The sequence below is a fragment of the Otolemur garnettii genome, unplaced genomic scaffold (assembly GCF_000181295.1).
Source record: "Otolemur garnettii isolate 467f Iridium unplaced genomic scaffold, OtoGar3 scaffold00118, whole genome shotgun sequence".
Taxonomy (NCBI): Eukaryota; Metazoa; Chordata; class Mammalia; order Primates; family Galagidae; genus Otolemur; species Otolemur garnettii.
Window position 1 is genome coordinate 3,318,550 of NW_003852513.1, and position 22,233 is coordinate 3,340,782.

The 22,233-nt window shown below is 35.4% G+C and overlaps 1 protein-coding gene across 2 annotated transcripts in view; it reads right to left on the reverse strand.

Annotated features, from left to right (window-relative positions):
* The window catches only part of MAP3K7 (mitogen-activated protein kinase kinase kinase 7), a 76,510-nt gene that overhangs the window by 21,836 nt on the left and 32,441 nt on the right, over positions 1-22,233 (reverse strand). The window contains exons 10-13 of one of the 2 annotated variants that reach the window (XM_023517703.1): positions 21,678-21,808; positions 20,595-20,727; positions 17,985-18,065; positions 9,563-9,627 (exon numbers count right to left, since the gene is read on the reverse strand). In XM_023517703.1, coding sequence (XP_023373471.1) covers positions 9,563-9,627; positions 17,985-18,065; positions 20,595-20,727; positions 21,678-21,808 — 410 coding nt within the window. The remainder of the gene's footprint in view (positions 1-9,562; positions 9,628-17,984; positions 18,066-20,594; positions 20,728-21,677; positions 21,809-22,233) is intronic. The other variant, XM_023517704.1, reaches the window with a different exon arrangement.

The following is a 22,233-nucleotide window of genomic DNA, read 5'->3' on the forward strand; positions in this document are numbered from 1 at the left end:
AATTTCTAATTCCAATTTTGCCTCTATTCTATTAAGTTGTTTGGCGGGCCCGGGCTGGGGATTCGAACCCGCCACCTTAGGTGTATGTGGCTGGCGCCTTAGCTGCTTGAGCCACAGCCACTGAGCCGTCCCTGGAGATTTCAACTGCACTCCAATGGCCTAGAGCTTTCCTTTTGACTGCCTGCTGCAGTTAGACTAGGCCAGTGGGAGTAACACTGGAGAGATCTCTGCTTAAAGCTAAAACCCAGCAAAGGCATCACTCTCAGGAAAAACGTGAACTAAGAAAAAAATTCTTAGTTCTACTAAGAACTCTAAAAAAATTATACTCTCTACAAACAGCAAACAATTTTGTCTGTCTTCGTAGTGGTTCTGGGTAGAGAAGAGAATGTGTTTTCACTGTGAATCTATAAAAAGTTTCCCGAATTGATGGAAAATACAATATATCCCAACTATAAGCATAAAAGTAAGAGAAAAAGCCATATTCTGGGTTTAATGTGGGGGTATATATAGTCAAATTCTAGAAAACAAACAAAGAGAAGATAGAAAAAGCAGCCAGAAAGAAAAGATAGATTACTTACAAAAGAATACCATTTAGATTCTTAATAGCCACAAAGGAAGCTGAAGAAAGTACACTAGTACCTTCAAAGTACTGAAGGAAACTAAGTACCAATCCAAAAATCTGTTAGCCAACAAAAATATGAAGAATGGGATCAAAATAACATTCTCAGATGAGCAAAAACTGAGTTTACCAGCCACAGATTCTTACCATAGAAATTTCTCAAGCATGTATCTTTGGAAGAATAATTTTTCCTTGATGGAAGGGCCAAGATACCATCAAGAATACTGGTAAACAAGCGATAAATCTACATACTGAAAATATTCACTGATGAAAACAGTGACTAATTTATATTTGCTAAACAAATAAATGGAATTAAAAATTTTAACAATAGCATAAATAAAAAGAGCATAGATTTTAAAATCCTTGCATTGTTCAGGAGAAGGGTATAGATATTAAGTAGATTAGGCATGAATATTAAAATTCAAAGATATCTACTATAAATATTAACTACCAAGCCAGAAAAAAAAATAATAGAATGGGAAATAAATTTATTCAATTCAAAAGAAGAGAAGAAAAAAAGAAATGAGAGAAAGCATAAAATAAGAGGGAACAAACGATCAGTAACTACAATAAATATAAATGGATCAAATTTTTTTTAATAAAATCAGATTTTTAGGCTGAATTAAAGGCTGCTTATAAGAGACATATCTAATTCACAGAGATAAAGAAATAGGAAATTGAAGGATAAAAAAGATAAGGCAAAAACTACCAAAAATGAAGTCCCTATTATAACAGCAGAGAGAACATATTTTAGAGACAAAAAACAATTACTAGAAAAAGAGATAAAATGATAAATGGCTCAATTCAGAATATGACAATTCAAAATTTATATTTTGCTGTATATGCAAATAAAGTAAAAGAAATGCAAGGAAAATGGACACATCACTACCACAGTGTGATAAACTTTAATACTCCTCTTGAATAATATACAACAAAAGCAAAAAAAAAAAAAAATACACACATAATAATACCTGAACTCCATAAAAAACAAACTTTTTTTTTTTTTTTTTTGGAGACAGAGCCTCAAGCTGTCCCCCTGGGTAGAGTGCTGTGGCATCACAGCTCACAGCAACCTCCAACTCCTGGGCTCAAGCGAGTCTCCTGCCTCAGCCTCCCAAGTAGCTGGGACCACAGGCGCCCACCACAACGCCCGGCCATTTTTTGGTTGCAGCCATCATTGTTGTTTGGTGGGCCCGGGCTGGGGATTCGAACCTGCCACCTTAGGTGTATGTGGCTGGCACCTTAGCCGCTTGAGCCACAGGCACCGAGCCAAAAAACAAACTTGATCTAAACGTATATATGTCTCTCCACCTAGCACATGAAAACATGGATTCTTTCTAAGTAAATACCCATGGAACATTTATGAGAACTGATCACTTACTAAGCCATAAAATAAATCTCAAAAAAGTTTAAAGAATGTCATTTTCTTATGAACCATACTATAATTATCCTTTTGTATTTTCAAAATTAACCTTAAAAATCCTGTTTGAAATTTAAAAATTCTTCTAAATAACGAATTGATCAAAGAAAAACACAAAGGGAAGTTAGAAAATACACTGAATTTTAACATGAATCTACTAACATCTGTGGGGTGCAACTAAAAGGGCACTTAAAAAATTATTTCTAAATATTTCTGTGAAAAAAACAGAAGCACTGATAATTTATAAGCAAATGATTTAACGTATATAGTTAGAAAAAGAATTAAGCTTTAAGCTCTCCCAAAGCAAAAATAGTAAAAGATAATATTTGAAAAACTGAAACAATATTGTAGACACTATATCCAGCAAATTTAAAAAAAGTAAAATGGACAAATTTTAATGGATAAATTACCAATTTCTATACATTATAAAAATCATCAAGCCCAGAGGGGTTTATAGACAAGGTCTACCAAACACTCAAGAAATAACTTTTCTAGTCTTAAGAAATTATTCTAAAAATGAGAAAAAGAAGAAACATTTTCTAACTGAGCAAAAGCAGTAGAATATGATCAATAAACAAGGAGAGCACAAGAAGAAAACCTACTAGCCAACCTCAGGGAAAGAGACGAAAAAGTCAAATTTCTTAAAAATTCTATCAACAAGCAATTTGGCAGTATAAAATCAATAAAAATCATTTAAAAAACTGAGTTTACAAAACAAACACAAGGTCACTCACTTGACATTAGGAATTCTGTTCATGCAATTTACCACATTAACAGATTAAAGGAAAAAACCCCAACAGATGTACAAAATGGACTTCAGGAACTTAAATGCCATTTAAGAGAACTTCAGATAAAATGTATTTATGAGGTCTGGAAATATGACCTATAATAGACATGGTGTTACAGGCTGGTAGGGGGCAGAACAGGGAAACCACAGGTGAGGAACACACAGGGCCCCTCACTGGGATTGCTAATGTTCTGTTTCTTAAGCCGGGTGGTGGGTTCATGAGTGTTCATTTTATTTTTAAGTTTCATAACCTATAAATTACATATATATCAAAACTTTCAAAGGATATAACACTAAAATGGAATTTGTAAGGATTTTTTATTTAAAAAAAATTTTGTTTATAGTAAAGTAGAGATTTTGGGGGTTTATTTTCTGTCTTCTAGTAAAAGGTAAATACTATGGGGCAGGATTTTTCAGAAAGATCTTATAGAGGCACTTTTTTTCTTGAAGTGTTACTGAATACCAAATAGGAGACTAAGAAAAAAACCATAGTTACAGTACATAGAACATAAAAAAAATTCATGAGGAATCTTATGTCCAGCTTTAATATGTAACTACAGAAACACTCAAATGCAGGACAGCACCAAGGAAAATGGGAGGCAGTAATAAGTTGCCTTGAGTAGAAGCCTGCAGGTTTTAGTGATGCTGTAGTGTCTGCTCTAGGTCCCTTCTACAAGCTTCCTATCTCAGTCTGGAGAAGGGCTCAAGGTGGGCTAAGAACGTGAAGACAAAGAACATGTTTCACACAGTGTTAAATTCTGATTTTCAGACTTGAAAACCCATAGTGGACTCAGGATACTAAACAGTGAAAGGTATTATCAGATCAACTCTAGAGATAAAATAATAAAATAATTTTGGAGAAAAACTGATGAAATACTACTTTCATCTTGGGACCTACTAAAAGTGCTTCAGAAACTCAAAAAAACTTTTCTCAAAAGTTGCATTTAACTTATGCTAGTTTTGAGCCTGGGGCCTCATGAAGCAGACAGAACTCACATGTCTCTTGACCTATACAACACTGTGGCCCCAAGGGAAAATAAATTTTTTTCTAGTGTGGCAGTCAATGTGTTAAACAAGATACAGTACAAGAATTAGGTTTCCAAACTGTAAGAATGGGTTTAGAATGTTAGAATTCTTTGCTACGTATTTCTTTTATCCTCTACTTCCAAGAAATGCTTATTAGCACTCCGCCTGCATGTTCGTTTATCTCACAATTTCCTACAGCTATGAAACTAAAAAGCCAGGCTAATACTGTTAGTTCAAGAATCCAAACTGGTCTTACTTTAGAGGTATAATGAGTTAGATTTAAATCTATAAATTTACTAAGTCTTTGTATTTCAAGAAATGCTTATTTCCATAGATAACATGATATACAAACACACTTGCTCAAAGAAATGTTTAAAACAAGCCATAATCTCTGAATACACAAGGCATAAATACGAGGAACAGGTAACATTTGACAATTTTTTTAAAAACATCAAACTAGTTCATAGCTAAATTTACATTACAGCTTGATGCCAACCACAGAAAATATCTTATTTTATAGTAGTTAAGTTTTAAAAAGCATAGGTAAAACTTTGATGGCCATTAATGTGCTCAATCTTTTAAAACTCATTTAGGTTGCCCCTTCCTTCAAGACACTTCCAATTACTTTATTCTACTGTCCTTAAACTGAAGGTTTAAGAGATATTAGGCAAGCATGACTCATCCCAGGATTGGCTATGAAAGGGGTTGTGAGTACAGAATGCCACACAGCGGTTTAGGCAGTGACGAAACTGAGCCAACTTAAACGGGAGGGGCGGTTACCATGAACTAGATTTGGCCTTTGACCAGAACTTTATCCCTATTATTTATAAAAAGAAACTGGAAATTATTTTATAGACAAAAATAAAGCTTAGCTTTTTAATGTATCACCTGAAAGACTGGGAAAATATTTTTTGTAAGTCAAGAATTTATGCCAGTGTTACTATTTAGACTGGCATTTAAAAGCTGTTTAAAACCTGCAGAAGTCTTAGTTGCTAAAATGATACATGCACAAAACACAGAGATTTAAATGTTGATTTACATGACACTCTCGCTGAAGTAAAATTTCAATAATGTAAATATTTTAAAACATGGGTACAAGTTGGTAATGTCAATTTACATAAATACGACCTTTATTAAGGTAGCTATGGACAATTCAATGAAATCTGTACGTGAAAGGGCATATGGAAAATGCTCTGATCCAAAGGTATTGGCTCAGTCTAATTCTGGCTTCACTACAGTTCTTCATAAGGAAGTTTTAGAATTTTATTATTCTTACATGATCTTCTCCAGTAGAAAGGTATACCTACTATACCAGGAATGAACTAGGTATTATTTAAAACTATTATTTAAGTTTCTGATTTAGAGCTTTAAAAGAAAACCTATTTGCACAAAAAGAAGTGCAGAATGAGGACAGACAAAAGTAGCACAAGAAATCATATCCTTTAAATAAATAATCATATATAATAACATCTCCCAATATGTCATAAAAGGTCTTTAAGACAAATACTTTCTATGATCTTTGACGTAAGTTTTGAAAAAAGTTATATAGAAAGAATAGCAGGCTGTGGGTTTTGTCTTTCCAAGTGCAAATTTCTTTCTATTCCTGGGTAGTGATAGGCAAACAGGGGCGCAAGGGAGGGGCGGCGGAGCCCTGGAGCACACCTCGCAAGGCAGGCACACAGCGTGACGGGGCATCTTCTGTGTGTCTGCTCACTTCCACATTTGATAGGAACTGAGGGGTGGTGTCATGGTTCCCATTTGCAGATAAGGTCGCTGAAGCTTACAGAAATCAAGGAACTCACCCCAAATCACACATTTGACTAGTAAAAGTAGGCTGTAACATTTGTATAGAAATGTAGTACCTCTAGTTCTCTAAATAATCACAATTGCATCTAGTTGCAGTGTAATTTTAAATTGACGGCGCCTCTTCTAAGAGAATTCTTGAATATACATCTACACTGGACAATTACAGAAGGGGTGTATTGGCATATGTAAGAATGTGTAATTGTAGTGAAACATAAAATGGCTCACCTAGAAGTATAAAAAATAAATTTGTGTAGAAATTTCATGTCAGGATGGGTTAGCCTTAATGATATGGTACAGCTACAATTCATCATCACAATTTAAACAATTAATGATTATGCAGACTTATGGGAAGCCAAAATATTTAAAATTTAAGAGATGGGGGATTACATCAGCATGTATTATATCTTGTTTTACAGGCATGACAGAATGGTAAGACTGTAGAGTTTGTGTGTTCTGGAATCAGATCTGGATCCAAAACCTGCTTAAAACAATTACTGGCAGTATAAGGAAGAAATTTAGTATAAGGAAAGTAAGCTTCTCTATTCCTCAGCTTATCTATCTGTAAATGAAGAAAAAAAGGACCAATGTGGTCAATATTTAGAGAATTACTGAGAGTTTGCCCGCCCCGATGCCAATGCATAAGGGGAGCTGTTATTACTGTAGTTTTCTAATTGATCTGGGCATAAGTCTGATCTGCCCAAATAAGCTTCTTGTGGACTGGGCTTTATTGGTATTGTCAAGGCCATCTAACTAAAGACACCAAGAAAGCACCAACAGTGGAAAGAGTTAGGTTTGATATTTACTGCAGAGAAGGGGAACACTCACCATGGGGCAAAGTAGTAGGTATTTTCATACGAGGCTTTTAGAAAAGGATGTATTATAGGATTTAGACTTTGGTTGAGTGATTTTGGGGGAGCTCTAAGGATGGTGTTCACTCCAGATTGGCCGGTGTTGGAAAGCAGGGGCAATTCTATAGGGAAGGCAGAACAGTGAGGATAAAGTTGTAATTGGTAAGGAAGCAGCAGGCACTCCTATTAGCTGGGAGAGGGCAACATGTGGTATTTTGTGGATGGCACAATAAACTTGCTTTTGTCTGTACTGAGATGACATTACACAGTGGTCTTTGTTTTGTCTCATTTTATCGCGGCCTTGGCATGTCTCTATCTGATGTGAATGTTTCAAGAGATTATTTATGGACAGTAGGACAATTACATGGTCTAGCTGTGAGGGCCAGACCGACTTCTAAGACTAGTGAGGTCTCAAGTCAGATCAATTCCTGGATGGCAGGGGCTGTTGCTTTCTCAATATCTTCTCAAAACCTCCCGAAGGCCACATCTATTATGAGTGCTTAATAAGCTTCCTGAATTAATTCAAAACCATATTGAAAAGTGAGTTGTATATTGTAAGAATGTAATTTTTTACACATATATCAATCATTACTTTCAGTTAAGAAGTTTGCTTCATTCATTACTCCTCTCAAATAAAAACAGCAGTATAAAAACAATTTGATTCTAGTTTACATGTGGAAATTCTGTATGATTCTACCAAGATTATGGCTCAAATCAAGAGCTAGAGTACAAACTCCAGTAGGTTCACCTTTGCAGGATGTTATCAAATTTTATCAGTACATTTTCTTTCTTCCTCTGGTGACTATACTGTATAAGCCAGATTTTTTTTCTTCATGCTTTCCATCAGTTTTCATGGCCAAGAAAACAAAAATTAAATTTGAGCATCTCCCTAATCTTACTTAGCTAGACTTCAAAAAGAACCATACTTTCAAATGCTGAAAATCCATATTGTGAATACTTTTATTCCTTAAATGGATATTATCTTCCTGTACAATTAAAAAAATTAATGGGTACTTATCATACACTTTTCAGGGAAAAATGTATTCAGAGTACATTAGGATTACTATTTGTTACTCTCATCTCAAAATGGACATTAGGCATTTTAGGGTTATAGTACTTCAGTAACTTGGAAAGTGTGGATCAATTTTAAATCTGGCCGCCATCCAATGGTTACATATCACCTGTTTTAGAACAGGTTTTACTACCATATCAAACTCCCCCTTGCTCTCAATCTTCTGGAGTATTCTATTCTAGAACAATTCTTGCAAATGACGATTGTTCCATAACTAGAGTCCACCTCAGTTCCAGCATTTTATTACCTAAAGATATTGTGAATTAAAAAGGTAATAATCATAACCTCAAGTAACACAAACCTTGTGAGGAAATAAGTAAGTCTTGGTGTGGAGAGATCAGTTCTGAATTATGACAATACCTGTATTCTAGAAGCTATACTAGAAGCTCCTGACATGTCTACGGCAAGCAAACTTGTCATTCATAGTCTGAGGGAGAATCTGGGCTAGAAGTTCTCATGACTGGAATGTCAATGGCAATAGTATGCAGAGTTGAAAGCTGAGCTCATCAAATCTCCAAGGAATTAAAGCAACTGTCAGAGGTTGAACTATCTGTTACTAAATGGGCTGATTAAAAAGAACTTTTAAGTATTTCAAGGGCAGAAAATGGGAAACTTGAGCTAAAAGTTCTGAGGTCTCACAAAAACTGTTATTAAATAAATGAAATCAAGATTTAGAGTGACGAATATTACAAAATATATAATAAATAAAGGGTCTCTATGTATTTTATGCATATATGTATATACAGGCATTAAGTTGTGAAATAAACAGATTTCCAGATATAAATGAAGATGGGGGCATCATGATGTATGGCACACCTCTTCTGGGGGTGTGTGTGACACAATTACCAGAGGGACTTTACCTACAACCACAATCAGTGTAACCTCAACCTCATTCTTTATACCCTTAATGAATCCCAAACAATAATTAAAAAAAAAAAGAATAAATAAAGATCACAGATAATTATCACTTTAACATCTCAAGTAGTTTTTATTAGTTAAGTTGATGGCTATAAAAAAGTCTTTTAAATTTTCACTAATGACTACAAAGAATCTCCAAAATTTAAAGTATGTTATAAAAGTGACATAATAATAAAGTACTTTTCTAGAATGAAAAGTACTAATAGACATTACCATAGATTAAATCACATGGTTTATAATCTATAATGCTAAAATTTTATGTGAATATGAATTATGATGCAATAATTTCATTATGTCATCTATTCTTAAACGGTTATTTCAGCACAACTGAAAACAAATGCCTCATAATTAGCTCTTTAATAGAATCTGGGATAAATTATATATGTCAAGTGCTTTTATATAAATAACAGAGGAAAAATAATGACTGAGCTACTCTGGATCATATACAAAGAAGCTGCAAGAAAAAAATGATGAGAGTTTAGAGGAAAGTCCAGAAATATAAACATAAAAAATGAAAAGGCAACTGGGAGGGAAGCCTTCCTAGAGTTTACCCATTTGCTTAGGAAATGCTATCTTAAGGGTATTCTACAAAAACATCAATCCAGGGGCATGTCAAATTAAAAGATGTAACACTAACAACTGCAAATAATGTAACCTAATTGTATGTGTCCTTATAATAATCAGGGAAAAAATAGTTATAGTTCTTTAGGTATGTCAATACCCTATGTAACCCTAGAGGAGTTCAGTTACGAAACTGAATACTACCTTATTAGAATAAATATAAAAAAACCATAACATGCATAAAGTACTATTGAACGATTTACTTTCCTGTGGAATTTAATCAGCCTACTTTCATAAATTGCCCTTGGAGTTAAATTATAATAATAATGGCATCTGTTGCTTTTTTCCCCCCATTAAGTTATTTAAGTTCAAGTATCAATGACCTTTTCTATCACAATTTTAGGTCAACTCATAAACCTAATCTTGCAGATTATATCATAGTTAATTCTTGTTTTCTGCATAGTATTATTCTTTAAAGACAAAAAGTTTGAATGGTAAGTCTTACCTGACCAGGTTCTGTTCCAGTTATAGTCAAATCTTGGATGGACCTACGTCTTGGCTGTCCGTTGCCTTAAAAAAAAAACAAACACACAGGTAAAATACTGAAATCTATTCAAATAGATAGTAAAAGGCGTAATTGCTATAGTAGGATGTTGGAATTTGTTGGTCCTTGGATCTACACAAAATGTTTGTGGGAAAAAGAATAAGTGAGTTTATTGGGGGGGAAAAAAGAAGAGAAAGCTGTAAAGAAAGAAAGAGAAACAGCTGTAGTGTTTTAACTCAGAAGTTGCTGGCCCATACCAGAGAATGTCCTCATGCAGTAACCACTCCTGCCACACGAATAGCTGCTGAACTCTACCATCTTCTGTCACGTGTTTAAACAGATGAGAAGCTTGGGAAGTGGGGCTGATGATAGCATCTATTTCAAGGGCCTTATGTTATGATTTTTACAGCAAGACAGCTAGTAGGTTGTAAGACACAACTGCCTTTAACGGGCAGCAATAACTTGTTCATTTCAGGGCCTATAAGGATGCTTAGACTTAAATTATTACACTGAGTCACACTTACTTAATCCTATTACATGCTGTCAGAATATAGTAATTTATTATTTGTGAACAATTCTTAATTTCCTACTGTTAAGGAATGACTCTCATTTCATTCTTAAATACACACCTTGTTGAAATGGACTATTGTGTTAGCCCTACTTTAGGAACTTCTGTGCTAATAACAACTGAATAAAAAAAAATCACTTCATGAAAAGAATTCTACAAATATTAAGTCTTCAGCAAAACAGAATGAATTAAGCAATATTTTCACTCAGTACTTTTATTTGGGAATAGGACTATTCATATATACGGTATCTTCTAAGATGAGAGATCAGCTGTGTAAAAGGAAATGCCAAAATACTACCAGTAACAGCTGGTACAATACTCAAAATTCTTTTGCCTATGAAAGCTGTATTATGTAACTTCTCAACTAGAGGGCAACACTTAGAACACGTACTAATAGTTGTGTCCAGATAAGCAGCAGAATTCATTCATAAAACTTTATATATTTCTATAATCCTGTGCATAAAAAAAAAAATCTTATTTTAAACCAATCAGCAACATAATTTAAACCGGGCATCCTCAAACTATGGCCCGCAGGCCACATGCAGCCCTCTGAGGACATTTATCCGGCCCACCAGGTGTTTTTGCCACAGCTGCCTGTCCTGCTCGTCCCGGGGCCCGCAGTCCAGCCCTCCAACGGTCTGAGGGACAGTGAACTGGCCACTTGTTCAAAAAGTCTGAGGACCCCTGACTATGTGACCCCCCCATTATTGTTCTGCACATAAACTTACAAAACCTTACAAATGAATAGAATGTTTAATGTGATAATATAGGTAGTGACACACAAACTTAAATTTATAACCAGTTTGGAAAGTATAAGACATCATAACTATTTCATTTTAAGTTATGCTTTAGAATTCTTTGTATAATTTGAATTCAAATTAACTTCAAATTTTATTTTATTCCAAAACGTTTCAACATTCCATTTTAATTAAAACAAACTGTGCATTTATTGAATCAGACACACTAGATTACTTCTGTGAATTCAACTATTCTTGTTTCCTGAGGACAAAAAGGATCCCTACCCACCATGACTAATAAGCAATTTTAGGCACATTTCATTCAACACACTCATTCTAAAATTAGCAGTGATGAGACAGGCTTGTAAAAGTGTCTGGAATTCTCTTTTCAGATTAGCAACACAGCAACATTTGTGAATCTGAGGAACCACCCAGCACATGTGTCTATAAACCATTACATCACCATTGCAATAACAACAAAAACTGAACTCAAATTTAGGTGTGGGGGGAAGAGGGTAGGAGAAAAGGAAAGCAAAAACTTTTAAGGAAATAGGGGAAAGAAGAGCTGACAGTTAACAAATGCCATAAAATGAGAAATATTCAAGCTACAGTGAAGAATCAAAGCAAGCAATATTAGGCAAGGCATTTTAATTAGCACAACCATGACAGAAACCATCTGGCAAATAGTTTAGACAAAGCAAAATAGGATTGCAATCAACAAATACTTTTGCTCCAATATTAAGTTTTAGGCCATAATTTAGAAATGTGGATGTAAAAATACCAATCGCCTATTATTTCAAATGAAAATTACTGAGTGTGTTCTCAGCAAATTTGGATTGATTCCGATATATTTTTGCATCTGAATACTAATTTAGAAATTGACTCATTGTACTTTTTTTTTTTTTTTTTTGCTTCTTTGGTATGTGCATACCTACATTATACAAGGCAATGTAAATGAACAAAGTAGTAGAAAGGAGGGCAACATGATATAAACAGATGCCTGATCAGGGAACATGAGGCCTGCAGATGACGTCCTGAGCTTGCATGGCCTCTGACAGAGAACAAATCACATTTTGAGGGATGACCTGTGAGTCAAGAATACAACACATTGCCAGTGCATCCCAAATCCACCCCCTCTCCAATAGAAAGCGGAGGAAGAATAGCAGCTTAGAGGTAAATTTGGTTCTTTTTACCGTGATGTCATTAAGACAGAATCCGCCTCTTCAAAAACTGAGCTGATATTTAAAAGTTATCAGGAAGTTCTCCCAGGGAGCGGCTGAGGCCCCAGTCATCCCTGTCACTCTTACTGGTTCACGTTCGGAGCTCTCCTTACCTTTACTACTCTCATCTTTCTAGTTCTCAGACTTCCTGAGGACTTTCTTCTTTTCATGTAAAAATCAACACTATATTTTGCTGGAGACATCTCTTAACCTAAATGTTGGAAAATTTGAGATTCATAAGTTTTAAATATTAGAAATTTCAGGACATTTCTGTCTTTATATGTCAAATACACAAGATTTAAAAATCTGTACAGTATGACACACTGCGGCATGATTACTACTTCATGGTCAACTGAGTATGTATTTTTAAACCTGTGTTCTCATTTAGGCTGTCACAAATTTCATATTCCTTCACTAATTTCAACAAATTCTGACTCTTCCATTAAAAAGCCCCTTCAGTGGGGCTTTATGTTTCCCTATAAAGGAAAGGAAAACAATTATTACTGAAGAGTTTTGCTTTCTGTTACTAATAAGCCACCCTTATTGGATTTTTTAGATTACAATGGGAGGTTACCTATTGTATTCATTGTTAAGGACAGATTAAGTTCCCTATTTAGTTAGCCACAGATACAAAATTTTATTGAACATGAAGTGGCTACATACAGAACTGGTATAGTATCCCTTAGTATAGCAACCCTTGGGTCCCAGCATCCCTAGTCAAAGATTAACAACTGCTGGTAACACTATCTGTTCAAGGGTAGAAACTTGCTAGATCTAGAAAAACCCAATTCTCTTTCTCTCTGTCTGTTCACATTGGTGTACTGTTTGGGGGGAATATTTAATAATAATTTTCCAGTTAAAGAAATGCTTACAGACATTACTATCTACTAGCTCTTGAACCAAATATACTACAAGAAAGATGGTATTTTCAACCCAGTGGAGAAAGCAAACTAGTATACAGGTGTCCTCAAAAATTCTATTTCAAGTTGTCTAGCATTCTTCAAAGCTGATCTGTTTGTCAGTATCTGATATTTGGAACTTCTGAAAGAGGGCAACAACACCTAATTGGAAAACTACCCACCTGTTTTCCCATTGAATATTTTTGGGCCGTTCCCCCTTCTACTTATTTCATTTTACTAATTAACATACTTGTGGCAAAAAAACCAACATACAACAGAGCTAAACGTCCTTGACTGAAATGAAAAGTGAATACTCATTAACTTGTTTTTCAGTTAAACGATGAAATATAGCTGAAATTGGGAAGGATACCTACGGTTTCTTTTTAGCTTTAAGATGATATTACAAACAATAACTACTAATTAAATTCAGGCTCTTAGGGAACTAGGCAAGACTACTTCAAATATTTCAGTAAGACTGACTGAAAACATTTGTATATTCAATTTTTTATTTTTTTGAGACATAGTTTCACTCTGTGCCCTTGGTAGAATACTGTGGTGCATAGCTCACAGCAACCTCAAACTCCTGGGCCCAAGTGATCCTCCTGCCTCAGTCTCCTGAGTAGCTGGGACTATAGGTGTGTACCGCAATGCCCTTCTAGTTTTTTCTATTTTTAGTAGAGATGGGGTCTTGCTCTTGCTCAGGCTGGCCTCAAACTCCTGAACTCAGGAGATCTGCCTGCCTTAGGCTCCCAGAGTGCTGGGATTACCCATCATATCTGGCATCAATTTCCTTTATCGCATCCTAAGAACAATATAGAAGACAGAAAATCCTCTCCTAGCACTCTCAAATGTTCTGGGTTAGGCTTAGAAAAAAACAAAAGGTATGTTATAACAACACTGTTCAGTTTCTCAAATTGAAGCACTTCAAGGCAATGCTTATCTATAGAACAGATGAGAAAATTTTCAAGTGCTTAAAATGAAATCAAGTATTATAATTTAGTCTGCACTAAGAAATAAATCCTGAATTATTGATTATATTATATTAGCAATAATAAATACTCCTTAACTATATTCTATAAAATTTTCCAATTTAGCTAATTTTCTCAAGATAGATTTCTAATATGATTACATCATCAGTATTTGGAAAACTTTACTTCTCCAAGTCACACTGGGAATCATTTCATTTTATAACAGCAATCAAGTTGGTATAAAATATGTGTAACAAATTTTTTATCAGAATGGAAGCACAGAAGACCAATGTTTCACCCAAACCCCTTACAGGTGGTTATGTATGCATCAGGATCAGTATCTATCAGCACTTTTCCCCACTGGGTTTCAGAACGCACCATCGTCATAGCTGATCGCCTCCAGAACTGCAGAGCAGGACTGCTGCTTGCCGCTGCTTACTGATGCCACAGCCATGAACAAAACTCGCCTTCTTAACTACTCATCCTCTCTCTCAAAGCTGTTCCTCCTTTTTTGTGAATTTTAGGTATGACATTTGAATTAAAAAATGTAAAATTTAGGTATTTTCCTAACATCAAATGAATGGTTATTATTAGAGTGTATAATATAGTTTCACAATCACAATCCCTGAATAGGGATTTGTGTATCTGAGATGAAAGTAGGAGAAAAATAGACTCCTAGAAACTTGGATAACAACAAATACAAGACATAGGGGAAAATAAAGAAACTCCAAGCCAAGATCTATGTTCTTACTGCCTTATTAAATCCTGGAAGAAAAAAATTGAGAAAAATTTAAGCAATCCAATAATTGGCCACCTATTCTCCTTTCTGCAAATAGAAGTTCAACGAATTAAAAAGTACATGCTTTTTAAAAGTCATTTTCCCCCCCACTTTGCTTAGGTAGCACAATTCCACTTGCCAGGACCTTCTCTACAAATGAAGAGTCCAGAGAAAGTCACAGCTACTCTACTGGTAATCCGCTCCTAACTTGTGTCTTGTCTGGTAATAGGAGGCAGGCTGAGTTTCAGCTCATGCTCTAGGGGGAGAGGGACAGTGGGAAGCAGAAGGAACAGGTACCCCACCAAAGTTGCCAATACTTCATCAGAGCTACGAATAAGACAGAAGAGGTCCAAAAACTGCACCTGATCCAGAGGGAGTCTGGAAGTATTAAAGGTCAGTTTCTTCAGGGCTGGAGCAGCTACTGAATGGATGAACACTGCTCACAGTAGCTTTAAGTGGCTTTTTCTTCCACATTTGAAATATATAATAGTTTTGAAGAGCATGCTGAAAAATAAGATTAGATTAGGGTCTTTGTGTTTGTTTACCTTGACTGGTTTAAACATTTTTGCCACTAAAAAGTTGTACGTGTGAAAGCTTTTTGTGCTACTTGAAGAAGCATGCTCTTATGAAGAGAGAGAGTTCAATTCCAGAAGCACATTAGACTCAGTGTAGACTGCACTTGGCCAAAGGGATGTATTATTGAAACTATTTTCTGCACAAATTTTAAAAAGCTGTATTTTAAAAAATGGTTACAGCTGGTTCAAATGCTAATTAATAACAGTTTGGACATATCAAGAAGCATTTGGTAATACCATAGAACTTGTGGAAAAGCCACTTAGAACCAAAAAAAAATTCTACAAGGTATTTGGGAAATTAAAAATTTTCTGTTACAATTAAAATGTCATGCAAGAAATCTGAGATATTCCCAAAGGGTGAGCTATATTTTTATATTTAATTTTAAAATATGACCTAGAAACATCTTAATATGTTTTATGTTAATATGCTTTTATGTCTACCAATTTCAATTCAAGAGCTTGTATTGTTACAGTAAAGAAAGTACAGCTAAATAAGTTAATTTTGGATATCTGAAAAAAACTAACAAGAATATTTAATAAAAGATATTATTAATATTTTCATTTCAATAACACTGCTATTCTGGCAATTGAGAGAACTTGGGTTTCCTGATGCCACAGGACCCAGTGTCATGAAAGACAGTTTCCTTGCTAAAGATTTCTGCTCAGTGTGAACCCTCAGGAGGAGCAAGGCAGAGTTAGTTGTCTTCTCTGACTTAGACCGAAAGAGAAGTAAGTGTCTGTGATTTGGAGTCAGAAGATCTGTTCTGGGATTCTGGCTTTATAATCTGGGAAAACTGCTCAACATTAGATCCAAGTTTGCCATCATAAGACAGCTATAATTTCACCTGATATTCTAGTTACAGGCTATCATGAAGGTCAATTAAGATGATATACTTGGAGCTGCTTTGCACTGCAGGCATTTTGAGCTGATAATTCCTTGTGGTGAGGCCGTCTGGTCCACCAAAGGATGTTCGCCATCCCTGGCCTCTGCCCCCTCCCATATGGGAATACGGCAATATAGCCAATATTATGAAAGATAATAGGGGAGGGAGAAGAGGGGGAAGAATAATAGTTTACAACTGACAGGTCCTGTGGGTATTACCTTAGGCATTAAGAATATATATATAATTATATAGAAGACCTGGCCTAAGGTAATACCGCCATTTGTCTAAATTTTCCTGATTCCCTCAGCAATATTTAAGTTTAAACATTGCCACATCTTTAGTCATAGTATTACTCCCTTGTACATAGTACTTGTCATCATGGTCATCAGATTATCTCAAGTATTTTGCTAATTTCAAAAGCAGTCCAGACTCAATAAATAAAAATTACTACATGAAAAATGAACTAACTTTATTTTTTGAATAGCAACAGTTAACAATTTTTAAGATAAGAAACTACTTTGATAACCAATGAAAAATTATTCTAACATAAAATAGTTTTGTATAGACAAAGGGCACCTAAGAATTTATGATTTGTATTTCTGTATCTTAGTTCCTAGCCAGTGGAGATGGTCAATAATGGTTTGTTCATTTAGTAAATACCATGTTAATATGTTTAACATGTGAAGCACTGAGCTGGCTACTGCTAATACAATGAGTAACAACAAAACTCAACAAAAACATGGTCTTTATCCCAAGTGTTTCAGTTTAGTAGAGAAGAACCATTAATTACTCAACTATAATATAAACACTATGCTAAAAGCACAATCCCAGACAAAGGACAGAGTGCTGAAGAATTCATCCAAAGCACACTCATGAATGTGTGTGGAAATACCATATATTTCCTTATCCAGATTTTGGGGAAAGAGGTGGAGGAAAACTTAAAGCAGAGGGATAAATAAATGATAGTTTTGCTAACACATATTAACCAATACTAAAGGCCACTATGTCATTTAATTTTCTATTGAAAATAGTTTAAGTTTATAGATAAAAACTTATATTTATCTATAAAATGATCACCATAGGAAATAAAATCTGTTTACCAATTTGAGACACTAAAGTACCATGTCTAAGTTAGATATAAAAGGATGTAATTTATGAGATTTTCTTGATAATACATAAGAACCAGAATTGACAGCTTATTTTACACGATTTTTTGGCAAGATACTCTGCAGAACAGCAAATCTCATTCACTTTTACTTCGTTTCAGTCTTTTAGGTTAAGGCAAAACAGTGTTTAGCAACTCTCTTCTCTCAACTTTGTGTTTACTTGCCACCAACACAGAGTCTGGGACAGAAAGTCTACTCAGGGAGCCCAGAAAGTAGCACCCAAGGAAGGAGAGGAGCTAAGGACCACAAAAATTTAAAACAGTTTTCCTTCTTCTGTTGGGTCCCAAAATGGCCTGGGTCTAGTGCATACTCACAAGAATTGAGGAAGTTGGGGAAATTCTGGGCTGGTGTTCTCTTTTGTGAAAAGGTTTGTCTCTTCTAATTTTATCCTAATTTTTGGAGATCTGAGGTATCTTTTCAATCCTGTCTGAGAATAATCGTGTGGTTTTCAATCTGTTTCCCTAATTACTGCATGTAAAGTATCTATTTTCATGTCCTATAAAAATTGGAGCAAAAAGCATTTTCAAAGTACCAGGGATCATTATTTTGTTCCAGAGCTGTTAGACCAACTCAAGTGGTCTATGATACCTGATATGACGATCTCAGGGACATCCAGAATGTTGCCAAATGAAGCGGTTTTACGGTGGCCCCGTTTAGGCTTGGAATAGGCTGCAAAAACACATACATACAGTATACATGCAAACAACCACAAACGGTAACACAGAGAACGATTAACTACAAAAACAGAATAATTTTCAAATAGTTATGTTAATAACATTTCATGCAGAATGGCATGCAGAACCAGCTAACTTTTTATCCATGCTTGGAAAAGGCATGATTAGAAAGCAAACAACTACCAATGCGAGATGTTTCCCACACTGGTTTTAATTAGTAGGACAAAAGGGACAGAGACAAAGCTGCAGGGTAATGAGGAAGCTACATTGCCAGTATGTTCACAGAAACAGGCTGCCTAAGTGAGACCACTGGTATGTGACAGAGGAGGGAGGGAAGAGAGGAGTTAAAAGGAAAATAAGCTGCTGTATTTGTTTCAATTACACGAACACAGAAATACATGTCCAAGTTAGGTGTTTCTTGAAGTGTGCTATAAATTAAAATTCAATTATTAAATAACCATTACTGAAACAAAGTGTGAAATGGATATGCTTTTGTCATTACAAATACTTATACATATTGCTAGTAAACTGAATATTTACTCGAGTTTCCAAAGCTTAGGGTATATTTCCACTAAACATGAATGTCGTAGAAAGGCTGGAGAGTAATCTTTCCAAGTAAGACGGTTCACTAAAAAATTTAAATTGCATAAAATTCAAAGGACATATAATAGCGTCTGTTCTATATTTAGGCAGAACGAATAGGGTAATTTTTATGTGTGTGGTTATCTATATTCTAGTAAAATATCATTTCTGTAAAGAATAATTATAAACCAGTATTTGACTAGAAAAATGATACTAGAAAAGACATAAAACTACTATTATAATTCTATTTTCTATTTCAGGGTAGCAATTAACTCGGCGATCTACTCTGAATAACATCCCTGAAGTGAAAGGGCTCCCTACGTGTGAGGATATATATCTGAGCAGGGTCATCTGACACTACATGGGGACAGCTTTGAGACTCATGGAGACCAGAAGGGCTTATCAGTGGCTGGTGACTCCATCAATGTGATCGTTTCTGAAGATTCATCTGTGGCACAGACAGCTAGTCCCCTTCCAATTCTTCCCTTCTTGCTTTGCAACAGACCCCTGATTTTATTTAGGACTTCAAAGTTCCCATAGGAAGACTGCAGATCCCTCCTTGCTTGGGAGCAATGTGTAGACATCTGAGCACATTACTTTGGCCAATGACGTGTATGTGGAAGTTGTGTATGTGGAAGGGACTTGTCGGAAAGCCCCTTCAAAGAATGTGGATGTCCTTTTGCTCTCCCCTGATTCTTCCTTCCTGCTGCCTGGAATGTGAAAGTGCTGACACTCACAAGGGACCTGACGGATTGTGTGGCACTGAGGTTGGAGACCAGCTGCAGGAAGTTCATGAAGCCCCCTCCAGACTTGTCTATGTGTGAAAGAGAAGGCTTATGTGTTACAGATACTGTGATTTTGGATATTGTGTTATATCTACCGGATTCTAATGCTAGATGATATTATCAGCGACCAGGATTAGTTGAAGACTAGTATGACAGTTCATCTTGACAACTTTGTTCTAACAAGAGTTCCACACACAATGACAATATTCTATTTAGGAAAAAAACACAAATAAATAAAAAAAAGATCTAAAAAAACTTGGTTAGCCAAGTTAAAAAGTACATATGTAAATACACATGGAAATACATATTTATACACATGTATAGTTAAAAGACTAGAGATAAATACACAAACATGTTATCTCTGAGTGGGGTAATTATGTAAGTTTTTTTTCTTGCCCTATTTACATTTTCACATTATCTACAACAGAAACATTTTTACTTTTATAATCAACTCCCCTCCACCCCTGGGAAAAATCAGAAAAAACCTTCAAATTAAACTGACATTACTAAGCAGAAAACTGGTGAGACAAGAAGGTCATCTGCCACTTAGGAAATTAAGCAGGTCATTGTTTTTGTGCTGACCAGTTCTTGTACGATTAATTATGCCAAGAACTGTCAAAATAGAATCTAAATGCTAGCTTTTCTGAAAATCCAACAAAATTATCATTTATTATTACACAATTAAAAGAATTCAGCACAACCAGTGCAGCCATTTTGGCCAATGGAAGGAAGAAGGAGTAGATTGTAAGGACAAATCATATTTAGATTTGGAGCACATTTTCCTGCTGACTTCATTACAAAATATTTGCTATTATTTGAGTTCAGCACAAAAATCTAGCGGAATCACTCAAAATCTCCTAAAATAGTCTAGTTTTTGCAAAATTTCAATTTCTCACTTAGACTTTCAGCTCATATTTGAGCAAAAAGAATTATATTTGATAAAATCTATAATTAGGAAGGTATATTTTATAATGCAAAATATTTTATTAGTCCCTACTTGGAATTTGAGATAAATGCATAAATTATTGCTAGAAGCTTAGAAAAATATATTGTAAACTTCCTGCTTAAAAATATATGTAACACACAAAAATGTCTGACAATCCCACGGAAATGACTGGAGCTAGCACCTTTTCCCTCTCCCGACAGTGCCCCTTTACCTGTGGTTGCGGCGATCCTCGCTTCTATTTCCGACATGTCAGCACTCATTCTCTTGCCCTCAGAGGTTGGGGGCAAGCTCTCCACGCTGCTCCCCCGAGAAGCCCCCAAGCTTAAACGTCCAGATTCGTTCTGCTAAAATTACACATCAATCTGAATTACTAAAGTTCTTTAGATTTAGAAATCTTTGGCAGCCTAGGAGGAAGACATCAAGTGAGATTCTTAAGGATCCTGTTCTGCTCTGAAGAGGGAAACCATAGGGAGAGGAAGCTTCAGGGGTAGAGGGAGCAAGCTACAGACACTAACTGCCTTCCGGAAAAGAAGTCACTACAGCTGGGAGTGAAATGTCCAAATTATTACTTAACCTAAAAGCACAGGTTAAGATGAAAAAAATCACTCCTTAAAATATTTTTAAACCAAATAATGGCAAAAATATAATAAATCTGAACAGCATGAAATGACAGATTTAGGATAACTCCTTATAACTGGGCAGTGTAGCTGAAATATATCCATTTTACATTTCTTGTTTTTGGAGACAGAGTCTCACTTTGTCATCCTGGGGAGATGGTATCATTCATCGTAACTCATAGCGATTTAAAACTCTTGGGCTTAAGTGATCCTCTTACCTAAGCCTCCCAAGTAGCTGGGACTACAGGCACCTGTCACAACGCCTGGCTATTTTTCAGAGACAGGGTCTTGCTCTTGTTCAGGATGGTTCTGAACTCGTGAGCTCAAGCAATCCACACACCTTGGCCTCCCAGAGTGCTGGGATTACGCGCATGAGCCACTGCACCTGGCCTATCCATTTTAATTTTTAACCATAAACCACTGAAGTTCAGAATTATGATAGGGAGTGAGTTACAGAGTTAACAAAGGTAGCAATCATTAAAAGGGAAAACAATTTGGTAATAAATTGCAAGGAGAACCTTGTAATCTCTTTACGTATCTCTATTCTTAAACTACTTCTCTGCTTTAGGAAGAAGATTCAGGATTTATATAATAGAAAATGGTAAACAATTAATTTCAGCTAATATAAAGTTAACTACTGGCAAGGTTATCACATAATTTTATTTTTAGTAACAAACCTGTTGCTTTGCCTGATTTTTCAACAATTTTGATTCCAAGCGTTTAATAGTATCATTGGTAGCAGGAAGCTGCTCCAGGTTAGTGTCACTTTTATTACTGGTATTTGTAGATGCAATGTCCATAAATGAGCCTAGGAAAGAAGAAACATTTATGAATACAGATTAGTAAAAGTAGAGAAGTTTCATTCAGTATTCATGTCACTTAAGTTCTTTTTAAAATGGCAAGACAAGAACAGAAGTGTTTTCAAGCTAATGAAGATACCCCCAAACAAACCCATTTAAAATCAAACTTAAGGATGGTACAAAAAGGAACCAAGAAGCTTAAATAATCTTCTAATAATCAAGAATACCAAATGGTTTTTAGCTTGAGCTAGAAGGAGATAGGGAAGACTCGGAGGAGTCTTGACGGAATCGGAGGAGTTTGACGGAATTACCAGGAACTCAGTTTCAAAGATGTTACATTCCAGGTCCTGCGTGAATGGCCTCATATTACCCAGAGGCTGGGTGTTGGACATTGCAAAAGTACGAACGGACTTTTTTTTTTTTTTTTTTTTTT